At 37.2% G+C, this 20,070-nt stretch overlaps 4 protein-coding genes across 5 annotated transcripts; 2 read left to right on the forward strand and 2 right to left on the reverse strand.

Annotated features, from left to right (window-relative positions):
• Positions 1-1,022: 1,022 nt before the first annotated feature.
• Positions 1,023-4,079, forward strand: LOC108856839 (E3 ubiquitin ligase BIG BROTHER-related). The gene is made up of 7 exons (XM_018630731.2): positions 1,023-1,495; positions 1,605-1,860; positions 1,938-1,978; positions 2,761-2,802; positions 2,981-3,102; positions 3,191-3,299; positions 3,859-4,079. Exons 1-7 carry the CDS (start codon positions 1,184-1,186, stop codon positions 3,913-3,915), a joined length of 939 nt encoding a protein of 312 aa, XP_018486233.2. The 5' UTR covers positions 1,023-1,183; the 3' UTR covers positions 3,916-4,079.
• A 117-nt stretch (positions 4,080-4,196) lies between these two features.
• Positions 4,197-6,785, reverse strand: LOC108860158 (uncharacterized). Of its 2 annotated transcripts, XM_018634062.2 has the most exons (4): positions 6,561-6,784; positions 6,266-6,440; positions 5,090-5,657; positions 4,197-4,644 (listed from the first exon to the last, which is right to left on the reverse strand). In XM_018634062.2, exons 1-4 carry the CDS (start codon positions 6,746-6,748, stop codon positions 4,334-4,336), a joined length of 1,242 nt encoding a protein of 413 aa, XP_018489564.2. In that variant the 5' UTR covers positions 6,749-6,784; the 3' UTR covers positions 4,197-4,333. The 2 variants fall into 2 exon arrangements, with proteins under 2 accessions (XP_018489564.2, XP_018489563.2); XM_018634061.2 differs by having other exon boundaries at positions 6,266-6,785.
• Positions 6,786-11,108: 4,323 nt separating this feature from the next.
• Positions 11,109-15,139, reverse strand: LOC130494823 (leucine-rich repeat extensin-like protein 5). Its single transcript, XM_056985622.1, has 3 exons — positions 15,112-15,139; positions 11,681-11,794; positions 11,109-11,500 (listed from the first exon to the last, which is right to left on the reverse strand). Exons 1-3 carry the CDS (start codon positions 15,137-15,139, stop codon positions 11,109-11,111), a joined length of 534 nt encoding a protein of 177 aa, XP_056841602.1.
• A 2,348-nt stretch (positions 15,140-17,487) lies between these two features.
• Positions 17,488-19,845, forward strand: LOC108857122 (sugar transport protein 4). The gene is made up of 4 exons (XM_018631055.2): positions 17,488-18,063; positions 18,150-18,469; positions 18,554-19,183; positions 19,262-19,845. Exons 1-4 carry the CDS (start codon positions 17,931-17,933, stop codon positions 19,721-19,723), a joined length of 1,545 nt encoding a protein of 514 aa, XP_018486557.2. The 5' UTR covers positions 17,488-17,930; the 3' UTR covers positions 19,724-19,845.
• Positions 19,846-20,070: the final 225 nt, after the last annotated feature.

Genomic DNA, 20,070 nt, shown 5'->3' on the forward strand with positions numbered 1-20,070 from the left:
CATGTTTATACCGCCTGGCATTTGGTCGGCTCCTTATCTGCATTTGTTTTTTTCTTGTCACTACTCTTGATTTGTTTTTTTTTTCCTTATAGATAGGAAGTAAAAGAATCGATAAATCATCAAAAGATCAAGATAATAATTGGATTATAGGTATCTTCGAATAATACATAACTAAAATAATTAAATAATTGTAGCATCATATAAGAATAAAATAATAAAGGGTTATAGTCGACATCAAAGTTAATTAAATCTTATACTTATATGTTTTATAAGATGAATATTGCATTACTTAATTTATCAACCTCAATCTTAATATGATCTTGGATTAACACATACCACCTAAAATGTGCAAGGAGCAGGAGCAGGGATGGACACGGAGTAGATATCCGAAACTTTAAGAATATCTGTGATTCAATTTGTACCGTACGAATAATCAATTTTTCGATTCGATTCGTAATCTTTCGAATATCAAAAAGTCAGTATATTTTACCGCACATCCGATTTGATCCGTCGTAAAAAATAATGAAAGTTTATTTTTTTTGGAAAATATTAAAAGTTTACTTTTTGAAAATATTAAAAGAAAAGGAAAATAATTGATATAAAATAATAAATATTTCATTACATATTATTTAAAAACTACATACTTTTAAAAATTTCATGACCAAATAATTAATTTAGTAGATAAAATAAATAAAAATATATATAGAGATATAAAATTATATTTTATAATATACATGTATATGCATATGTATATTACGGATCATATCAGATATTCGTTTTTTAAATGAGTATTTATGATTTGCTCTTTATTTGACGGATATTAATTTTAATATTTGCTTCAATTTGTAAAGTTATGGATATCCGTTTTTGGATTAAATCGAAACGAATAACGGATCAAATTAAAATTTACGGATATTTTGTCCATCCGAGCGAGAAGGTTGCAAATGATAAACAAAATGGGTGAAATTAAAAAGAAAAAAAAAAGAGGGTCCATGATGTAAATCGCATATTTTCAAAATTTGAAATCAAAAGCAAACGAGAAACAAACACTATTTGTATTTCCCTTTCTCGTCTCTCCGTCGGCGTCCTGTCATCGTTTTCTCAGATTCCTGGAATCATTCTCTTTCGATACCCAACCCCTTCCTTCCTTCATTCTCCGATTCGAAAACCCTAGCTTCCAATCATGCCCATGGAGAACGACAAAGACCACGGTGTCAACGTCGTCGTCACCGCCGAGCAAGCGAGCAAGGTTAACGACAGCACTGACGTACGGTTACCGGAGAATCTTCAGACCGGCGTCGTATCGGATTCCGGAGGTGGAAGCGAGAAAGGAGATGAATCGGTGGTGGATACGGCGGTGGCGGTGGCTGCGGATGAGAGCGGATCGAATTCGGTGGGAGAGCTACCTCCCCGATCTTCCTCAGCGAGAGTTCCGTTCACTAATCTGAGCCAGATTGATGCCGATCTTGCTCTTGCTCGCACGCTCCAAGAACAGGTGGCTCTTTCTTTTCGGATTTCTCCGTTTCTAGGTTATTCGATGCTGTTAGGGCTTTCTTGATTCGAAGAATAGTTCGAATGTTTTGTTGATTATTGATTATATGTAGGAGCGGGCGTATATGATGCTGACGATGAACAGTGAGGTGAGTGACTATGGGAGTTGGGAAACTGGAAGCTATGTATACGAAGAGGATGAGGATGATGACGAATATGAAACAGATGATGATCCTCAGGAAGATGCGCCAGTTGTTAATGCTCATGAAGAGGATCAAGAAGATGAGGAAGAAGCTGGCTATTCAGATGATGAAACCTTTGCTAGAGCTCTTCAGGAAGCTGAGCAAATCTTATCTGGGTTAGGAAATCGTGAGTACACTAAGTTCTCTTTGATGGGAGTCTTAGGATTAGTTTGGGATTTATGCTATAACTGTTATTGGTTTCAGGGGTTGAAGATCCGGAGGATGAGGAGGATCATACTTCTCAGGTAGGCTCCTTACACTATAGCAGAACTATTTTTTTTATTTTGACCTTTAAACCTTTTTTCTGCTTGACTATATGAACCTTTGTGACCCTGTATGTGAAAAAAGAACTACTGTCCAACTCCCTTTTTGTTTAGTCATGTGGTGGCTAAAGTACAAAGTTGTGACATAGAACTTGCCATTGTCGAAGTGATACTGATACATGGTTCCGTTTTACCTACTATCCTTCTGTCATGGGCATAGCTTGTTTTCTTTTCGTGACAGTTTTATCTGTGGTGCTAGCCTTTTGGTGGGGAGGCAAACTTATAAACCCCTCCGTGTGTACTTAAGAGAGTTATTGTTTGTAGCTGTATACCATTGAATAACTTTGACACAGTCTTACTCTATGAAGTTGTTTGGTACCTTAGTACTAGGTATGCCTAACACTCCCTACTTATTTACGGTTTGTGCAGCTAGAACTTTGCAAAAATGTATGTTTGGAGGTCATAGATGCATTGACCAGTATAATCATAACAATTGTAATCTGGTTTGGAGGTCATAGATGCATTGACCAGTATAATCATAAAAATTGTAATCTGGTAGTGTTAAGTGGTCACTGGCATTGGAGATAGTTATGGTAATACCTTGCGGCATAGTTCCTCGCCGTGGACAAAATTAGATAAAGAGTCTGGTCCACTTTGTGAAGAAAGGAACTGAAGATTATAGGGTATAGGAACTTATAAAGTAAGGCTTTTTGAGGTGTTTCGACTCTACTTCTACTCACGTTATGTATGCTTTATTTTTGCAGGAAGCGTGGGACGAGATGGATCCTGATGAGCTTTCATATGAGGTATGAAAACACATTCATGGGTACTACGCCTTTTGGATCGTCTCATTATTTTGTGAAACGATTTACTGTCAAAGTGAATAATATCGTGTGTTCAGATCTGTCGCGTACTTTATTATCCAAACTTCAGTTGCTCAAGACGTCTGTTGGCTTATAACTTTACGCTATCTAATGTTTGCAGGAGTTACTTGCACTTGGCGATATTGTAGGAACCGAGAGTAGAGGGTTGTCTGCTGATATGATTGCATCTTTGCCTTCAAAAAGATATAAAGATGGAGACAATCAGAACGGAACCAATGAATCGTAATGCATTTTACTTAAATCAATTTAGTAGACCATTGACAACTTCGTGCATGTAGCTTGATAATTAACTTTTATGCTTTTGATGCAGGTGTGTTATATGTCGTTTAGACTATGAGGATGACGATAACTTGATACTGCTTCCATGCAAACATTCTTACCATTCGGAGTGCATAAATAACTGGTTGAAGATAAACAAGGTACGCCTTTCAAAGAGAATGGTAGTAAGGATCCTGTTAGAGAAGATGAAATCACTCAGACACTCAGTTAACGTAGTCAGCTCTGCTACCTACACCCTTTTTGATCAGGATAGATATCAACCGCCACAGTACCTTCTAATTCCATAAACAATGCCTGCTTACGATAGGGGAATTTATGGTCAGTAGAAATGTAGAATATAGAGACATATGTAGTTTCATGTTTGTTGAGTCTTAAGGATTTCAAATATACAGACATACAAGCTGTAGATAGTCTTAGGATGGTATAATAACAATTAACAAGTTCAAAGTTCAAATCCCCGCTTACTAGAAACAAAATACCCTTAGTTTCGAACACACGTCGATGAACAATATCGGCAAAAGCATAAATGCAATCGTAAGACTATCTACAGCTTGTATCGTCTCATCAACTTCCATGGGGATTAGGAACATCTATTAACTTTCTCAACTTTTTGAAAAAGTAGTTATAGAAATTGGATTATTCTCTGGCGTGAACACGCCAAAGACTAACAACCCGAAACTAACACAATATTCTCTCCAGATTTGCCCGGTATGCAGCGCAGAAGTTTCAACTTCCACAGCTGGACAAGAAAGCTAATGAGAGGAAACGAAAAGGTTTCCAGGAGAGAAAAAATTGTAAGCTAAGAACTGTGTTATGGCTTAGCTGTCTGTTTGTACACTATATAAACAAAACCATCATCAGATTTGCTTGGATCCTTTGAACAATCTCATAAATTGGAACTTTCTCAAAGCTTTTCTTAAGTTATTCGTTCTACTATCTGCTTTCATTTGTTTCGTATTAGCAATCTCTGGATTTTAGAACAGGTACGATCGATCCGTTTGTTTTTCCAGACAAAAAAAAGCATCTAAGCATAGAACTACTGATTCTTTGACTAGATAAACTAGTCTTATTACGCAAATATGAATATCTGGACACAAAAAAAGTATTACGAGACGCATCTATGTGTTCGTTGTCCTTTTTGGAACATGAACTTAACGACTATAATATTGGTCGCCTACATGACAAACTGGCGAGTGGAGTTGCACCAACGGTCGTATGCTGGGGTGAGATCAGGCCACTCAGTGGCCGAGACTGAGAAATCTTGGAGCCAGTTTGTGAGTAAGATTTCCTGGTCTAATGCAGGCAATGTTGAGATAGCTTTGTCTATGGCTCGTTCCACCTCAACCTTCTCATAACCCGTCAGAACTGGAAACGCTAGCCCAAGCCTAGCGTGACTGAACAACGGTAGCCAGTTTGCGAGGAGCCTGAACTTCACTTGTCCTGGAACTTGTGTGCCGTCTCGTGCCATCTCTCCGATTAAGAGCGCTGCAAAATATAGTGAGATTTTTTTAGCAACCAATGGATACAAATGAATAAAGACCTGGTGACCTAGAATTATACTTAGTACCACCAAATTTTTTTATTTTTTTTAACACTAGAAGATTATATTGAAATTTAGTGGTAGAATACAGCACCGGCGGTAATAAACCCCAGAGACTAAAGCCAGCGGATAACAGGCCTGTCACCCGAGACGAGAGCCCACGCATGGGAACCAAGATGCTAAGATTAAAATAACATACGCTTACCGTTTGCAATGCCTAAAACTTAGTACCAGCAAATCTAATAAAGTGAAATTATTAAAAACGAATGATATATTTAATCAAAACAGGCTAAACTAAGATCAACTAGGTAACATTAATTTAGAATGAGTAACTATTTATAACAAAAAAAAATTCACAACGCCAAGAAGAAAAAATAATGCAAATGTTACCTGTAATCTTAACTAAGAGGCCTTGAACCCTAGGAGCAGCCGTAAGAGACAAGGAAGCTAAACCAGAAGCATAGCTCCACCGTTTTATACCTTCTTCCACCGCACCATAACGCCTGAGTTTCTCAGTCAACCACAACAGCTCCTCCGCCAGCTTCTCCACCGCCAGTTCAACCTCACTCTCCTCAAAACCACCCGCTCTCACCAACGCAGACTCCCTCCTACTACTCTGCGATAACAAGTTACCGGTCATATCCGCCAAGGACCTGACAGTGTTGATGCACGTGCTCACCCCTCTCACGTAAGAGGTAACATAGCCTCCTAGAGGGAGGGCGCCGACCAGACGCAGGGGGAGACCAACGACGGGCTCGTCTGCGATTCTTGAGCGTTTCAAGGAGTCTTGTAGACGCGCAGTGGTGCGTGCAAAAGAAGACGCCAGGGCCACTCTATTGACGTCGAGTAGTTCCACGTTGCAGCTCTGGGCGTTGTCTTCCATGATTTTCTCAGCCATTCCCATGGCATATTGGTATTTTCTTGAGGTCACTGGAATCTCGTTCATCAGCGCCAGTGCCTATTCGTAGATAAGTTTTAGACATATACAATGTCAAATCAAGACCATTAGTAAAGATCCATAGGACCATAGTCGATCAAATTATGCAAACATATACAAGTTTTTTGAGATCCCAATAATCATTTTATAAATAACTATGATAAATTGATAATTAGTTAATCAGTGTCGACACACTAATTAAGAATAAAATTACCACCTAAGATATTATATCGACCCTATGATTATCCACTTCCCTCTTTGTTTTCATTTATGACGTGGCATCATGCATGTTGACCACGTGGAAATTACAGAGTAAATGTCCACGTTAGGCACCTCGTGTAGTATCCAATAGTAGAAAGCTCCAAAATCAAATGTTTATGATAATGTAAGAAACCACACTATTCAACCAAAGATCGGATCTATACGAACATAACCAAGCAAAGAACACACAAGTCTACGTATGAAAGTCATGTCGTGATTGGACCACAGCCAACAAGTTGAGAAAACATTAAAATCAAAGTACAACCAAAACGTTAAACGTTTAGAAATGTTAGCCAAATCAAAAACAAAAATTGAACGTTAACGCCGATTTAAAATCAAATATTGAAAGATTACATATTAACACTTACGTGACAAAGTGCTCTACCGAGAGAGTTAACGGAAGGCATATCAACGCCATCACAAATCATCGTACCCAAATCCGCGGACCCTGAATACTTCACCAACGCCGTTGAGGACGACGAGGGAGCGGAAGTCGGTACCAACGCCTTCTCCGCTGCCGCGGTAAGAAGACCCGAAGCGAAACTAAAGGGATGATGATAAGAATCAGAATAAGCAGAAGAAGAAGTGAGACTAAGAGGACGATAGTCCAAGAAAATCCTAAGAACCCAAAGGGCTAGCCACGCCATCATCATAGACATGAACCTGATGTGGTCCGAAGCCGACCATCGCCTAGAAGCCAGCTCCGGTGTGGAGGCGGTGGTGGCGACGGAGACGAGAGAACGAGCGGCGGTATTGACGGTGGTCATGAAGATGGAGTTGAGGAGACCCGTCGTGGGACGATTGTTTCTGTATGTGGACTCTAAGTATTGTAGCTCCCTTGATGAAGACATTCTCCTCTCGTCTTTGTTCTCTCTTACAGATGTTAATAGTTCTTGGCCTAGTTATGTATGCGTATATATATAAAGTTAGATGTTGGTTTGGATATTTCTTCTCCTCGAAGTATATGATGAGATGCACCGCCTATGATCCACAGGTGTGTTTCTCATTGTCGTGTAAGTATTTGATGTATTGTCGGCTAAATCTTTGTCGGGGTCCATGCGTCGTCGTTTGTCCCACATTTGTTAAAATGGTGCACTATATTTTTTTCTGTAAACCGCTTTCTTAAATTTAAATAAAGACCAAAGATATTACAAAAGTCATAGACCTTAGTGTTTATGCCCAAAAAACATATCAAACAAGTTAAGTCCAAGTAGATTACCCAAGAAGTTTAGCCCAAGGAAAGCCCTAAAAGTTTAGCCCAGGAAAAGCCCAGTAGATTACCCAAGAGTTAAGCCCAAATAGAAAAGTGGAGGAGATGCTTAATTGCTTTGACGAGATCAATAGAGGAGACCGATTCAAAACCACCTCTGCGCAGTGGCGGAGCTAGGTCTAGATTTTATAGGGGTCACAACTAGGTTTATTATAGCCAAAAGGGTCATGTATGTGTTTTGAACTCGTGACACAGGGGTCAAAAAGAAGGGTTTGAACCACTACACCACAACAATTACATTATACAGAGGCCTAAAAACTAAATTTTATAAATTTCATAGGGGTCATATGACCCTCTCTCTTCAAGGTGGCTCCGCCACTGCCTCTGCGACATCATGGATGATCTTGTAGGATTTGAGTCTCTGAAAAATTGAAGCTTGTTCCTGAGTTGTCGATCCAGAAGTTTGAATAGCTGGTCAGTTGATCTGAAGATCCGAGAATGAAGACGCGCGTTTCGTTCTCCCCAAATCCAGTACATCGTCGATTGCCATGCAAGGAGCGAGAGAAGCTTTTGGTGAAGCGGAGGGGGAAGGTTTATCATCTGATCCAGAGTGTCTTGCCAGTTCCGATGAGGATGAAGACGGAGCATGTCTGCTACTTGTCTCCACAAATCGAAGTTGTAGTTACAGGAGAAGAAAAGATGATCATGAGACTGCGGTTGTGCATTACAGAGCAAGCAGCGATCATCCCCTTGAATCCCCCACTGAAGAAGCCTGTCCCTTGTTGGGTTCCTGTTTTGAATTACCAACCAAGTGTGGAAAGCGTGACGGGGAATACCTCTGGAGAACCAGACGACAGCGTGCCAAAGAACATCTTGCCTTTCCTCTGACAAGTAATCATAAAGAATACCCGTTTTGAAGGTTGTATATATTTGGCCATTAATCTCCCATTCATAGTAGTCATCAGCAGTTGTGAATTGAATGGTTGTTAGGTACACATACAGTTCCAGTTGAGCTTCTGATCGGGCTGGTGGAAGACTCCAAACACCATTCGGGCATAGCGAGGAGACAATAGCGTGTAGAGGTATACCCATTCTTGAGTTTGAGGCATTTAGATAGGTTCGAAGCTCACCATAAGGAGACCAATTGTCTGACCAGAATCTTGCCATTTCCCCATTTTGCAGCCTGAGCTTTAGTAGGGGAAAGACAACCTCTTTGAGTTTAAGCAGCTTATTTACCATCCAAGAGTAGGACTGTTTCGGTTTGGTGATCCAGTAGTTTTGCAGCGATCCATTAAGGATCACTTCTTTAAACCATTGTACCCACACATAGTCCGGTCTAAAGAAGAGAATCCATAACAGTCTGAGGGTGCAAGCTTTGTTCCAGGTATGAAGATCTTTTACTCCCAATCCTCCTTGCCTTTTTTCCAATATAACTGTCTCCCATGATAATCTCGCAGAATGATGACCTTCAAGACTGCCTTTCCATAGGAACATGCTGCAAAGGGAGTTGATTCTCTTGATACACGCTTTTGGCAAGATGAAAGCGGAGCACCAAAAGGTAGTTATGCCTGCAATTACTGTCTTGATGAGAAGTAACCTGCCTGAGAATGATAGCCTTTTATAGACCAAGAGGAGAGTCGACTTTTAACTTGATGGATGAGCGATTCACAGTTGGCAAGCGACAACTTCTTTGAGTTTAGAGGTACTCCCAAGTATCTGAATGGCAGTGAACCTAGAGACATTCCTGTGGAGACTTGAATCAGGTTAGTTTCCGCCTCTGATAATCCCGAAGCGAAAAAGCTTGTTTTCTGCATACTCACTGCTAGTCCAGACCTTAATTCAAACTCCTTTAATACTTGCAGGACATGCTGAACCGAATCCAGAGAGCCATCAATGAAGATCAGTAGGTCGTCCGCGAAAGAGAGGTGAGTAAGCTTTGTTGATGCACAGTTTGTATGATAGCTGAATCTTCTCTATCTTGCTGCTGTATTCAACATATGGGATAGGCAATTCATAGCGATAATAAAAAGATAGGGTGATAGTGGATCTCCCTGTCTTAGTCCGCGTTTCCCTTTGAAATAACCATGCACGAGCCCACTGTAACCAACCATGTAACTTGATGTACAGACACGCGCACGCAACTGCCTGATGAATCGGTTTGGGAGCTGAAGTCCTTCAAGGCAAGATAAGAGGAAGTCCCAAGAAAGTGTATCAAAAGCCTTGGATATATCCACTTTGATGGTAATCCTCTTCGGCCCTTTATTTTTATGATAACCATTGATAAGCTCTCCTGCTAGCATAGTGTTCTCCACCAGTAGACGACCTTTCACAAATGCTGTTTGGCTAGGCAAAACTAGAGAAGGCAAGATAGGTTTCAATCTCTTGACAAGTAGCCTAGAGATGACCTTATAAATTGTATTGAGACAAGATATAGGTCTGAAATCACTAATCTTAGATGCTCCCGGGAATTTAGGCACTAACGTTAGTATTGTTGCGTTCACTGCAGATGGGAGGAAGTTGCTAGCAAATAAATTTCGCACTGCTGAGACAATCTCCCACCAGTTGTATCCCATGAAGCTTTAAAGAATGCTGAAGTTAACCCATCCGGGCCTGGGGCCTTGTTTGGGTTTAGCTTAAAAAGTGTTGCCTTTATCTCCTCTGCAGTTGGGGTAAGTAGCATTTGCTGACTTAAGTGTTGCGGAAAAGAGTAATCAGTTAACTCTTGAAACCAAACAGGTTGAGTCAGTAGTCGATAGGAGTACTCCCTGAGGACAGATGCGAAGTGGTTCACCGTGTGGTCGCTCATTTCCATCGGATCAAGAATCCAAGTGCCATCAGATTTCATGAAGGCTCTTATGGCATTGTAGCTAGCTCTTGTGAGGCAGATGCGGAAGAAGTAAGTGGTGTTAAGATCCCCCTCTCTCAACCAGGTAATTCTTGATTTTTGCTTGTAGAACAGCTCCTCTATCTCCCTTAAGAAGTTCCACTTTTGATGCAGATCACGTTCAGCCTGAAAGGTTACTTGATTTGGGTTCTGTAAAGCTTGTACCTGCGCATTTTTTAACAAACAGTTAGTCTCAGTAACCCTCTCTTGGATTTTTGAATAATTTTCTTTATTTAAACCTTTAGGTCACTCTTGATTAGTTTCAATTTCCAGCAAAGTTGCGCAAGCGTTTGGCACACGTCTCCAGCCTGAATCCATGCATCATGTAGAAGCTGAGAGAACCCCGGGTGTTTAGTTAGGTAGTTTTGGAACTTGTAGGGTTGGGTACCAGCAGAGGGGAGAGTAAAGGCAAGGTCTAGGATACAGGGAGCATGGTCTGAGAACATGGGAGGATGAAAGGTGGCTATAGCATTGGGATAGCTTGTAACTAGAGAGCTGTTAACCAACAGTCTATCAAGTTTCTTTGAGATTGGAGTCACAGGCTGGCTGTTGGTCCAAGTATGAGAAGGGCCAATGAAGCGCAAATTAAACAGGCCAACCTGAGTCAAGCAATCGCGAAGCTGATACATTAGGTAGTCAAGTGAATTTACTGCAGGATCTGAGTGCTCAGAAGGATGGATGATTTGGTTAAGATCACCTCCCATGATCCAGCAGGTATCATCAAGGATGACAGTAGATTGAAGATGAATGAGCTCAGTCCACAAGTCAATCCTTTCCGCTTCAAGGTTTGAGGCGTATACAACTGAGTAGTAGATAGGCGGTTGGTTAGGGAAATTGAGCTTACAGGTAATACACTGACGGCTTTGGGCAAGAACTTGGATATTTAGGGGGTCTTTCCAAATCCAAATGATGCGTCCCTCTGGGTCAGATAAATGATTGGACGTAAACTTCCAGTTGGGGCAAAGTGATGATAGAGTTGAGCTTAAAAGAGGTTGTTTGATATGTGTTTCGAGCAGTGCTCCAAAAAGTGGCTTATTTGTATTGAGCCAAGACAAAAAAGGTCTATGCTTAGCCGGGAGATTAATTCCACGGACATTCCAAAAAAAGAGTTTTACACTCATTGAGAAGGTAAAAGAGGATCCTCTGAAGCAACTGGAGGACCACTACCTACTAAAACAGTCGAGAAAGAAGAGGGGGAAAAGGTTGGCTTAGAGCAGGAGATAGGGTCAGGTGGCTGGGCTTCTTGGGGGTTGAAAAGGGAGAGAGTTTGTGCAAAAGGGTTAGCATTTGAGGACACGGGAGGGGAAAGGGTTGGAGACGAACGAGATCTCTTTAGAGAAGGACGAATAGGAGGCTCAGGAGTAAGGAAGGGATTGAAATTTGGTTTAGGGATAATTGCTACTTGAGCAGGGATCGAGTCAAGTGAGGGATTAGTGGGAACAGGGAGGGTGTGGTTAATCGGTGGGGTCACTGGAGGAAGAGGCAGGGAAGGCTGAGGATCAGATTGGGCTGGGGAAGTGGAGGGATTAGTATCAACCGATGCCTTTGATTAAGGGTTAACGGGTCGGTAGTGTTTGGTTTTCTTTAGTGGCTCTTTCTGTCTCAAAGGTTTCTTGACAGTGGAACTAGACTCTTCTGGGGGCGGGACATAAGAGAGACAGTTGCGCAAAATATGACCAAGCTTCTTACAATGTGAGCAGGTAGCAGGGACCCAAGGGTAATGCACTGATACCTCCACAACCTCACCACTCTGCCTCTCAAACTCAACAACAGGTGGGAGGGGTTTGTGAGATCTACCTCCACCTTAACATGCGAAAGGGTAAGGCTCACAAGATTTTTAGTAAACTCATCTGTTTCCTTTGGCTCTCCAATCAGTGACAGACGGCGGATTCAGGCCGGAGATGCGGCCAGAGATGCTCCACGCGTTTTGCATCGGGAAACGAGTCAGGGAGGTTTTGACTTTTTTTTTTACTTTTTAACTTATCGCATAAATGGTGCACTATATTGTCCACAAAAGTTAGATATGTGCGTAGAAATTAACTACTGGAGTTTACATATATGGTTACTAGGATTTCTTTTTAAAAAAAAAAGAAAAAAAAGTATTTCTTTTTTACATATTTTGCCTTACTATATTTATCACGAATTGGAATAGTTTCCGAGATATTTTGTATTCTTAGTTTGGAGATATCTTTTGGTGCGTGTTGGTTGATATGCACATTAATACGGTCAAGATAATCTTTCGAAGATGCCGTTTCGAATAATTAGCGTATGTGATGTAATTGATCGATCACGAACATATCCCATATATATTATTTGGGAAGACTTTAAACAGTTATAATCTTAGTTTTATAATAACTAAAAAACTACCACATCCTGTGTGGCAGTTATTTATACATTTTAATGGCTGATGTGGCAGATTTATAGAGTGTTTCGGATAACTATAGACTAAAAATAAACTTCCTAACAAAATACAATTCTGGAAATATATATACGATCGCCTAAAATAATAAATATACTTCCGTGTTAAAGTTTATCTCTGTCGCATATCAAATCATATCCCCTATATTATTTAACGTGTATATAACTATATATTAACGTCCGTTTTTGTGTTGTATCATGATACGGACACATTCATAGAACGCACTCATATACGAACATAAAATAATAGGTGATTATTCACAGCGTGGATCTTAGGTACACATTCATATACGAACACATTCATAACAACCCACGTTTTGAGTAATATAAAACCAGTCATATCATATATAAACACATTGATAAGAATTTACCGGCAAAAATGTTAGTAGGTTTTTGTATTGTTATTGTTTGTTCTCTGTGGCATATATATTTTAATTGAACCGAATGCTAAACGATGTAATAATCCGTCCGGTTTTGAATTATAATGTTCTCTTCCCAATTATACACACATTCAATAAATCTAAATTAATCAAGTTTTAATTATGTATTCATTATTGGGGAATTTTCAAAAATACCAATTTCAAGGTACCATTATTCATCTTTACCACCACTAAAGACACATTTTCAAAAATACCTTATTTATTATAACGGTAAAGACTCTTATATCTTTGTTTTTATATGCTTTTCTAAATTGTAATCCCAAATTCTAAATCCTAAACTTCTAATTCTAAACCCTAAACCCAAAATCTTCAACTCTAAACCCTAAACCCTAAACTATATACCCTAAATTCAATATCCTAAACCCTAAACCCTAAAATCTAAACTATAAACCCTAAATCCTCAACTCTAAACCTTAAATCCTCAACTCTAAACCCTAAACTATATACCTTAAACTCTAAAACATCAAATCTAAACCCTAAATCCTAAACCTTCAAATCTAAACCCTTCATTAAAAGTAGTGGTAAAAGTGGTTAGTGTAAACATGAAAAGTGGTACTATGAAAATGGTATTTTTGACAATTTCTCTTCATTATTAAAAGGTTCGTTTAAGGAAGTTATGGTCGTATTAAATTTATTATTATACATCGAATATATTTTCCTTGATAAGCAATTCTGTTGTATTAAATGTAAGTGAATCCTTTATATATTAATTGAAAATTATAACCAAGTGTTACCATAGAAATGAAATTCAATTTTTTTAGAAAATAGGTTGGTTCATCCCAATTTATATTATATTTTTAATTAAATTAAGGATCAAATTGATAAATAGTGTACAAAAAATATTCATGCATTTTTCTTAGATAAAAATTACAGAATTACTTAATATGATTAACATATATGTGACAATTAATGATTATGAATAATAAATACTTGATAATATTTTTTGTATCTTAGCTACTTTTAATTGATTTTATATTATTAAAAAATATTAAACAATCACATTAACCCTATAATAAAAAAATTAGATTTGTTTCTCATATGTTATATTTTAAATTTTTTAAAATGAATATAAATTATTAGAAAATTTAAAATACCACTTTGAAAAATTTGTGATCAATGGCTTAATTTGTTTTGTTATAACAAGATATAAATGATCATAAAATTTTATTGATATGAATTTTTATTTAATAAATAGTCAAATTAAATAATATATATAGAGAGAGACATTACAACATTGTTTTGTAGCCACGTGTCACCATGAGAATAAAATTCAGAATTTAGAAAAATAGGTTTATCCATCTTAATTTATATTATATTTTTATTAAATTAACTATCAAATTGATAAATAGTGTACAAAGGAATATTATGCACTTTTCTTAAGTAAAATCTACAGAATTACCTAATATGTTCAACGTATATATATGACAACTAATGATTATGAATAACAAATATTTTATAACATTTTTGTATCTTAGCTTTTTTGTTTGATTTTATATTATTAAAAGATATTAAACAATCACATTAACCATAAAAATAATTTAGATTCTTTCTTATATATTATATTTTAAATTTTTTAAAACGACTATAAATTATTAGAAATTTTAAAATACCACTTTAAAATTTTTGTGATCCATGGCTGAATTTGTTTTGTTATAATAAGATACAAATGATTATAAAATCGTATTAATATAGATTTTTATTTAATAAATATTCAAATTAAATAAATTTTACATCAAATTAAATAAATAAATAAACAAGGTGATAAAAATATTAAATTCAAATTGATCAGACTCATCATAAATTCAAAATAAATTTCAGTCTACAATTATAATTACAAATACTCGACCCAATATATAGATAATTATATACAGAAAATATAACTGTATGTATTATAAAAACTCATATATATTTAATTTATCAATACTGTATATTTTTACTTTTATTATATAACATCACCCTACGCAAAAGCGCAGGTCTTATCCTAGTGGTATATTACCTTTCATGCAATTTCTGATAGCTAAAGACCAAATATTAGTAGTTTGGTAACGTAACATATATAAAAAGGAATACCAAAATCCATGTTGTTAATAAAAAAAGTTTCATCCAAATTCTTTATAAACAAATAGTATATGTACGACTGTTTAGTTGTCTTGCCTTTTTCAATTTGGTTCCTCTTCCTATTTTATTTTATTCGTACTTTGGTTTTGTTTTTCTATTGTGCAAATGTACAAAACAAATATCTAAAAGCCAAGTTGACTTTACCCATGTGATCTAAGTTCTTAGCTGTCATCTTGTTCAATGCTCTATAGCTTGCAGCAACGTTACAACATCTATCTACTTGTCGAAATTAGTGGCTTTGATTAGTAAACAATTAACACTATCAAAAGAGAAATAATAACATAAAAGACGTAACTGACAATGAAGTTTACTGGTTCTTTTTTTTTTTTGTAAAAAAGTTTTACTGGTTCTTGTGAATACAAGATCTGATGAGTCAAAAAAAAAAGATCTGATGAGTCGAAGAAGGATGTGATTGAATACAAAAAAAAAAGTATCAAGTACATTACGGAAAGCAAGCCGAAAAGTCAACATAATATGCTTCTCTTGGTCTGCTTGTTAAACTGGTCAAAACTTTATTAGTCATGTACTCAGGTCTGCATGTACTCATGTTAAAATCGACTGATATATGTTCTTGAAGGCCGATTGTTTAAAGATTTATATTTGTCACTCAGTTATATAACCTTGAGGAAAGACTTCAACTAAGATGGTTATATTTGAGGGACTAATGATAGATTCCACATTTTAGCTATGTTTAGAGCATTGAGTAGTTTATGCCGGTTTTGAGGCTAAGTCCATACACTTCATGTAGCAAAACATAAGCTTAAGTCACACTGTTTTAATAGAATGCCTTTTAGCAAAAAGAAAAAAAATAAGCTCAAGTCACACTGTTTTACAGGAAAAGGGAAAATTACATCCTATATAGGAGTACATTTTTTGTTTTGTTTTTGGTTTAACACCGCCTATATACATACAATATATTATCATTACATCATTAATACGAATATGACGAAAACGTTGTGGAAACATCATGATAAATGAAATAATGTCACCCGACGACTTGAATTTCCAATGTAGACTAATGGAGTATAGATCACAACGAAAGAGTACGACTGAAAAGTATGGAACTACGTATAGTTTACGAATAATTAGTTATCCATATATATATAAATAAGGGCTGATAGTCAACTTTTTGTTTCCATATCGTAATCAATAGCCCCACAGATACAACGTACTTTTTGAATAACATTGTTTGATTATCTTCTGACACATGAATATTATCTTACAGCAATTTGACGTACAATATGCTTTTGATAATCAATAAATACATAGATTTCCACTAAAGTTTGTTCTGGATAATATCAAAATGTTACATTCAATTAGATCAATGCATTCATGTGAATGGAAAGGTTATCACGAGTAACAAAATGTTATTAAGGTATCAAATGCTGACCTCAGATTTTGGATATAGATTGACAACTAAGCATCACTTTAAAATCCCAAAGGATAAAAGTAACAGTAAAGAGCTTTTCTGTAAAATTTCTCAAATGAATATCTAAACTAAATAATATTAATATTTACTAAGATTTAATAATTTAATTAAGTTGGAGAATTTTCAAAAATACCATTTTCAAGGTACCATTATTCATCTTTACCACCACTAAAGACACATTTTCAAAAATACTTTATTTATTAAAATGGTAAAAGCTCTTATATCTTTGTTTTTATATGCTTTTCAAAATTCTAATCCCAAATTCTAAATCATAAACCTCCAATTCTAAATCCTAAACCCAAAATCTTCAACTCTAAACCCTAAACCCTAAACTATATACCCTAAATTCAATATCCTAAACCCTAAACCCTAAAGTCTAAACTATAAACCCTAAATCCTCAACTCTAAACCCTAAACTATATACTTTAAACCCTAAAACATCAAATCTTAACCTTAAATCCTAAACCTTCAAATCTAAACCCTTCGTTAAAAGTAGTGGTAAAAGTGGTTAGTGTAAACATGAAAAATGGTACTATGAAAATGGTATTTTTGGCAATTTCTCAATTAAGTTTTAACATTTTAGAATTTTGAAATATTTATAAATTGACAAACGTAATGAGATTTTTCTCATGATTATTAATAAGTTTCTTATTTAAAAATTTGTGTCTTACTTTTACTTTTATTTCTTTATTTTGTAGGTATATATATCTATTAGAGTTCAACTAATGTAGAGGCTCTAAAAATACCCATTAGGTAGAATGTAATTTTGAATGTAACTTCAAAAGGAAAAGAAAATCTGACTAAAAATCTTATCTGATTTTAATTACAAAAGAAAAAGAAGCTGGCAATAAAATCTTATCTAACAAAAAAAAATAGTAGCGGTCTTCTCCGTCTATTGACCCAGTTTTGCGGGCGTTTACTCATTTAAAGCCACAAAATCAATTAAAAATATCTGTCTTTTTGAAAAAGTGTCAAGAGAAAAGAAAAATAGATTTAATCGAGTCAAAATTGTAGTTCTACTGATACACAAATGTGAAGGTGTGTGTGTCTGTGTTTTTATCTTATAACTTTTTGTCTCATACTACTTTGCAGCGTTATTCTTCACCTAACGTTATACTTCATCTAACACAACGTTATATTTAACAAAAATCAACAAATAAAAACTATAAAAAGACACGAGATTTATGGAAGAAGATTAGATCCAGAGGAATAGGCAAGTGGGTAAGAACGAGAATAGCTGTTCTTCTTCTTCTTCTTCATTGTCATCTCAAAGTCAGCCCGAAAGTTACTTCTCATCCTATAAATTTCAACTCTTCTTCTCCATTTTCATAATCATATCGCTTCTTGTCTCTTCTTAATTTTTTCTTCTCCGAATCCTTTTCGGACAAGATCTACCACGGGTAAACAATTGTCTGAAAGAAACAAAGACAAACACCAAGTAGAAGAACAAGATCTGCTCTGTTTGTTTCCTCTGTCTTAAACAGAAAAAAAGTCAACACTGCTCTCCACGACGTCGTTTTAGCAAATCGGAGAAATGGCCGGAGGGTTCGTCAGTCAAACGCCGGGAGTTCGAAACTATAACTACAAACTCACACCGAAAGTGTTCGTAACATGTTTCATCGGTGCTTTTGGTGGTCTCATCTTCGGATACGATCTCGGAATCTCAGGTTCTTTTTTTCAACTCTTGTTCTTCTTTGTCCTAATCTTGGAGATATCCAGTGAGTAATTTTTGGGGCTTTTTTGTTTCTTGTAGGAGGGGTAACCCAAATGGAGCCATTCTTGGAAGAGTTTTTCCCTTACGTGCACAAGAAGATGAAGAACGCACACGAGAACGAGTACTGTCGTTTTGATAGTCAGCTTCTCACTCTCTTTACTTCGTCTCTCTATTTAGCGGCTCTGGTCTCTTCCTTGTTCGCCTCAACGATAACCCGAGCCTTCGGAAGGAAATGGTCCATGTTCCTCGGTGGTCTCACCTTCTTCATCGGTTCTGCTTTCAACGGCTTTGCTCAAAACATCGCCATGCTTCTCATCGGTCGTATCTTGCTCGGTTTCGGAGTCGGATTCGCTAATCAAGTAAGTTCTAAAAAACAGTAACCTAACTTGACGAAGAAGCAAAAACATTGGCCTTTATTAATAGATTTTGGTTTTTGGTTTCAGTCTGTTCCGGTTTATCTGTCGGAAATGGCTCCTCCGAATCTAAGAGGAGCGTTCAACAATGGGTTTCAAGTAGCGATTATATTCGGTATCGTTGTTGCAACGATCATCAACTACTTCACCGCGCAGATCAAAGGCAACATGGGATGGAGAATCTCGCTAGGGCTAGCTTGTGTCCCTGCAATGATGATCATGATCGGAGCTCTTGTCCTTCCCGACACACCCAACTCTCTCATCGAACGTGGCTTCACCGAAGATGCCAAGAAAATGCTTCAATCTATCCGAGGAACGAGTGAAGTCGATGAAGAGTTTCAAGATCTCATCGATGCGAGTGAGGAGTCTAAGCAAGTGAAACACCCGTGGAAGAATATCATGCTTCCTCGTTACAGACCACAGTTGATCATGACATGCTTCATTCCTTTCTTCCAACAGCTTACCGGAATCAATGTCATTACATTTTATGCGCCGGTTCTGTTTCAGACATTAGGGTTTGGTAGCAAAGCCTCGCTCTTATCGGCTATGGTAACGGGGATCATCGAGCTCTTGTGTACCTTTGTCTCTGTTTTCACAGTGGATAGGTTTGGAAGAAGAGTCTTGTTCCTCCAGGGAGGAATTCAGATGCTTATCTCTCAGGTAACACAAAAACCCTAACCCTAAACCTAGTTTCTTGATAAACACGCAATCTCTTTAACGCCATCATGTGTGTTGCAGATCGCTATTGGAGTCATGATTGGAGTCAAATTCGGAACGGTTGGGACAGGGAACATAGGGAAAACAGATGCTAATCTGATCGTGGCGCTGATCTGCATCTATGTGGCGGGTTTCGCCTGGTCATGGGGACCGTTGGGATGGCTGGTACCTAGTGAGATATCTCCACTAGAGATCCGATCAGCAGCTCAAGCTATAAACGTAGCGGTCAACATGTTCTTCACGTTCCTTGTAGCTCAGCTCTTCCTGACAATGCTCTGTCACATGAAGTTTGGACTATTCTTCTTCTTTGCGGTGTTTGTCTTCATAATGACGATATTTATCTACTTGATGTTGCCTGAGACGAAGAATGTACCCATTGAAGAGATGAACAGAGTGTGGAAGGCACACTGGTTCTGGGGAAGGTTTATTCCTGATGAAGCTGTTGGTGTTAGTGCTGCTGAGATGCAGCAAAAGTCTGTATGATGATGAGTAATGTTTTATTTGAGCAAAAAGACTTGTGAGAAAATTTAAAAAGAAAATGCCAAAATATGTTTATTCCTGAAAGAAAGCTTCTCTGCTTTTTGATGCATAGACTTAGTTTGATATTTTCCTTGTTCAGTGTCTCTGTTGCAATCTTAGTTTGGACTAAAGAAAGCTAAGAAAACAAAAAAGTATTCAAAAGTGAAATCAGTTTGTCTTATGCTTTTGTACTCTTACTTAACATTTATATGAATGAGTTCTAATGCTAAGAAACAAGTAATAGTCATCAGTAGAACAAGAATAGTTTTATATTTGAGAAAAATGAGTTATATAAGAAGACAGATCGTAAA

This window comes from Raphanus sativus, chromosome 5 (assembly GCF_000801105.2).
Source record: "Raphanus sativus cultivar WK10039 chromosome 5, ASM80110v3, whole genome shotgun sequence".
Taxonomy (NCBI): domain Eukaryota; kingdom Viridiplantae; phylum Streptophyta; class Magnoliopsida; order Brassicales; family Brassicaceae; genus Raphanus; species Raphanus sativus.

Coding starts and splice junctions, on each gene's coding strand:
- LOC108856839 (XM_018630731.2), top strand. CDS start 1,184: ATGCCCATGGAGAACGACAAAGACCACGGTGTCAACGTCGTCGTCACC. Junction 2,803..2,980: donor CTGATGAGCTTTCATATGAG/GTATGAAAACAC, acceptor TAATGTTTGCAG/GAGTTACTTGCACTTGGCGA. Junction 3,300..3,858: donor ACTGGTTGAAGATAAACAAG/GTACGCCTTTCA, acceptor TATTCTCTCCAG/ATTTGCCCGGTATGCAGCGC.
- LOC108860158 (XM_018634061.2), bottom strand. CDS start 6,748: ATGTCTTCATCAAGGGAGCTACAATACTTAGAGTCCACATACAGAAAC. Junction 5,658..6,265: donor TCGGTAGAGCACTTTGTCAC/GTAAGTGTTAAT, acceptor ATCTACGAATAG/GCACTGGCGCTGATGAACGA. Junction 4,645..5,089: donor CCTCTTAGTTAAGATTACAG/GTAACATTTGCA, acceptor TATATTTTGCAG/CGCTCTTAATCGGAGAGATG.
- LOC130494823 (XM_056985622.1), bottom strand. CDS start 15,139: ATGACAGCTAAGAACTTAGATCACATGG. Junction 11,795..15,111: donor TAAGAACTTAGATCACATGG/GTAAAGTCAACT, acceptor TCGCATGTTAAG/GTGGAGGTAGATCTCACAAA. Junction 11,501..11,680: donor CCCTGCTACCTGCTCACATT/GTAAGAAGCTTG, acceptor CCACTTCCCCAG/CCCAATCTGATCCTCAGCCT.
- LOC108857122 (XM_018631055.2), top strand. CDS start 17,931: ATGGCCGGAGGGTTCGTCAGTCAAACGCCGGGAGTTCGAAACTATAAC. Junction 18,064..18,149: donor ATACGATCTCGGAATCTCAG/GTTCTTTTTTTC, acceptor TGTTTCTTGTAG/GAGGGGTAACCCAAATGGAG. Junction 19,184..19,261: donor TTCAGATGCTTATCTCTCAG/GTAACACAAAAA, acceptor TGTGTGTTGCAG/ATCGCTATTGGAGTCATGAT.